General features: G+C 36.4%; 1 protein-coding gene across 1 annotated transcript; it reads right to left on the bottom strand.

Moving 5' to 3' along the window:
* Positions 1-1,002: 1,002 nt before the first annotated feature.
* Positions 1,003-2,873, bottom strand: LOC139896270 (pectate lyase). Its single transcript, XM_071878868.1, has 3 exons — positions 2,021-2,873; positions 1,718-1,856; positions 1,003-1,402 (listed from the first exon to the last, which is right to left on the bottom strand). The coding sequence occupies exons 1-3, from the start codon at positions 2,869-2,871 to the stop codon at positions 1,181-1,183; spliced, it is 1,212 nt and encodes a 403-aa protein (XP_071734969.1). The 5' UTR covers positions 2,872-2,873; the 3' UTR covers positions 1,003-1,180.
* Positions 2,874-3,788: the final 915 nt, after the last annotated feature.

Here is a 3,788-nt window from a genome sequence, read left to right as displayed (position 1 = left end):
TCACCCATTTCCCCACAGCATGCCAGGCCCGAGATTCGGGTCTGCATTGTTATTGTTGCAATCTTCGCATGCGTGGGACCAAGGGATCATTTGGGCCCGGTAAGGATGGTTTTTGATCCAATTATTTGGAAAATCCTCACCTAGTGGGAATCGAACCCTCACTTCCCCTAAGGGAGAGTGAGTCATTCACCAGTAGGCTATTGGCCCATTCTTTTTTAGGACGTATTTAAACACAGTTTTCGGACTGAGACCATTTTGACCAATTTTTCTTTCTCATATTCACATTCAGTAGAATAAAAGTAAAGGAGAGCATGGACTGTACTCCCATGTACCTTAATAATGAATGTCGAAATCTCGTGGCTTCATGGGCCTACCCCATGATTGACGGCCCAAATAGTCCACTTCACCGTACTCTTTTATTCCATTACAAAAAAGTTCAGTCTCCAAAATGGGACCTCTTGCAAGGATGTATACATTACAAAATGTTATAAAAGTATCGACACACTATTATATCTCCTACTCCCCGAGTCCCTGTACTATTGTCCATTATTCTATTTTGGGATGTACCAAATTAATTGTTCACTTCCATAAATAGAAAGGAAAGAAGATATTTCATTGGTGGATCTGGAGAGAGAAAATATTTCATTGGTGGAGAAATGAAGTTAGTGGGATTTCCTAAAACTGTGTATTTTTTGTCTGGTGACAATAAATATGGGACGGAGGGAGTACTTTTTTTTTATATTTTGTTGAAGGGCATTATAACCGGGTTTTGTAAAGATGTTAGCATATGAATCATATTACTTAGTATCATTTGTTTCACTTAATTTGTATATCATACAAATTTAAAAATTGGTTACCTGATTATCTATCATGATTGGTAAATTTTATAAGTTGATTTTGTGATTTCAACAAAAGAGGGTGAAAAGCATAAATTGAAAGAATCAATTCAACGACAAGAAAACAGAGAAGCCATGGATTGATGAAAATTAAAGATAGATTGATTTGGTCAACTCTTTTGCACTTAAGTTTTTGATCCATATGACAAACTCATGTTAATTCATATGGCAACCAAACATAAAGGTTGACTTTTAAGTCAAATGCAGTATTAGTAAAGAAAACAACATTAAACAACAAAGGAACTCAAAATGCAATGCTTAATGTATTAAGCTATAATTTTTAATCAGCAAGCAGACCCTTTTCTGCAAGAGAGTGCACCCGCAGTCCTAGTAATCACCCCCACAAGTGACGATGGCCTACCACTTAAACTCGATGCTCTTGCATAAGAAGCAGCTGCACCTTGACCCGACTCCACAAAGTATGCGCCATTCAACATCAAGTCTCCGGATGATCTCCAATTCCAGTTCTTCCATTCACTTTCTGGAGTATTCTCATGCTTTGTCACCTAAATATCAATACATTAAAATTAATATTTGGTTTGATTTTGATGTCTTTACAAAATAAAAACAACATAGGTTCTTGCATGTAATATGTTGTCGGTTGCATTGGGAAGGTTTCGTAGGCAAGGTTGTAAAAGTAGCTAGTCGGGACTAGTCTGTCGAGACCTTAATAGATTTAAAATGTTAAGTCGGAGACTAGTAGAGGACTAGTTGGACGTTGACCGACTTTTCTTGTATCTGGCCGTATAATTCCGACTGTGATCGATTAAATTGGATCTTTGATAACTTTGACTAAATAAATTGACTACTCTGAGCCATACCGCTTTGTCAAATCTTGTATTAGGTGCCAAAAATCTGTTCCCCTGGCTATATATCGTAGGGGAAGCACTACCTCCAATTGCATACATCTCCCAATGTGTATAGTCATTATTCACCACATGGAAATACCCATGTCTACATCTGCAAGATTTCACATTATATAGTCAAAAACTTGAGTGGAATTATATACACATTTAGCATATTGTAATATATATCAAATGGTTTTACCATATATATATATTAACTTCAATATAAAGTATAAAGTATAATGTAAATGTAAATTTAAAATATAGGAGAAAGTTTACCTAGGCATTCTTTGAACAAGACCTTCACCAAAATGGTTGAAAGCAATGGTAACTTGCATATCTTTATCTTGTGTATAACTATCACTATGTCCCAATAACATGACTTTATCATGATGAGTCATGTGATTGTTAGAAATAGTGATAGCTGTAGATCCATGTATAGCATCAATTAGTCCATCATGACAATTAGACAACGAACAATGATCAACCCAAATATGTTTACTATCAAATATAGATATGCCATCACCATCAGATTGTGTCCACCAACCAGAATGATGTGGTGAGTTTCTAATATTAGCATTACCAGCTTGCGTACAATCATGTATGTGAATACCATGAATAATAATGTTAGTAGCATAATGTATGGTAATGCATGGACCATTACCAATATGCACATTCACACCTCTTCCATCAATAGTTTTAAATGAATTCATAACAAGTTCATTTTTTAGTTGAATAACCATGTCACGTTTAAAGATGATCCATAATGGTTCATCTTGAATAACTGCATGTCTAAGTGTACCAGGAATCGGGTTCACCGGATCATCGTTTCCAGGATCCGTGACCACATATAGGCGGCCATTTCGTCCGCCTATAGCATTTTTCCCAAACCCAATCGCACAATCTGCTAGACGTTGACGATTTTTGTCCCAGTTGGAATCGCAACGCCAGCAGTCGTCGATTGGGTTCCCGGTCCCACAAGAGAGATAACCTAAGTTTCTTCTTGAAACATTGATATTTTGGTTGACTTCATTGACAACTAAATGTGGGGTTTGTTTTGTTGATAATGAAGAAAAAACACATGTAAGTGAAGAAAGCAAGAGGACTAATAGGAAAAATGTGGTGTCCATTTGTGAAGAATGAATGAAAGGGGTGAGAATAATGAGTTAGGGTTTATGGTAGTTTTTATAGTTATAATTTTTCCGTGATAAAAGGCGTAATTAATTTGTAAATGGAGATCCACATGCAATTTGAGGCAAAAAGGTGGGTAAATTTTTCTTGGAGTTCCCACTATTGTGGTTGGTTTATTCGGTTAGGGATTGACGGTTTTTTTTAACTACTTTTTCTTTATTTTTTTAGCTACGTTTATTTAACTACTGTCCCCCTGATTTATGCAATTTTTATATACGTACTGTACAAGTTTTGACTAGCCATCTTTTTTTTTTTTGAAAGGCAAGTAGAATTGAAATAAAAACCAACCGAAGAACAGAAGAATGAGAAGGACCAACAAAAGAAAGGCCCAACTCAAAAAAAAAAAACAAAAACGCAAGAGCTAATTTGCAAAGATTGCAAAAAACCAATACACGAATCTAAGTCATACTAAGATAAACACTAGGATTATTCAACCAAGTCAACCAATCGAAATTTTTTCCTTTTGTTCTTCTCGAAATCCATTCGAAGGATTTAATTTGAATTTCATTTAGAGCCACCGGAGCGGTCCAACTTTTACCGCGGAAGACCATATTGTTCCGATTTTTCCAAATAAAATATGCACAAACCCATTCAATTGCTTGCCAAATTTGTTTCCCAAACTCGGAAGCCATACTCGATAAGTTTCCACGAAGAATTTCCCCAACGCTTAGGTTTGAAAATTGCCCCAAGTTCCACCATCCATATACACGATTCCAAAGCTCCATTGAGTGTTTGCAGAAAATCAGAGAGTGATCAACGGATTCTAAGTCATCATCGCATAGTGGACAACGCACGGTATGTAAATCGACGCCTCTTTTATCAAGTTCACACCTCACCGGTAATCGCCTTTTGAGCG

The sequence above is a fragment of the Rutidosis leptorrhynchoides genome, chromosome 3, assembly GCF_046630445.1.
Source record: "Rutidosis leptorrhynchoides isolate AG116_Rl617_1_P2 chromosome 3, CSIRO_AGI_Rlap_v1, whole genome shotgun sequence".
NCBI classification, from domain to species: domain Eukaryota; kingdom Viridiplantae; phylum Streptophyta; class Magnoliopsida; order Asterales; family Asteraceae; genus Rutidosis; species Rutidosis leptorrhynchoides.
This window is presented reverse-complemented; position numbering and strand designations above follow the sequence as displayed.

Bases quoted from the DNA above. Each gene is read 5' to 3' on its own strand.
- LOC139896270 (XM_071878868.1), bottom strand. From the start codon at position 2,871: ATGGACACCACATTTTTCCTATTAGTCCTCTTGCTTTCTTCACTTACA. The intron at 1,857-2,020 runs GTAAACTTTCTC...GAAATCTTGCAG, and splicing joins CTTGTTCAAAGAATGCCTAG to ATGTAGACATGGGTATTTCC. The intron at 1,403-1,717 runs GTATGGCTCAGA...ATTGATATTTAG, and splicing joins ATACAAGATTTGACAAAGCG to GTGACAAAGCATGAGAATAC.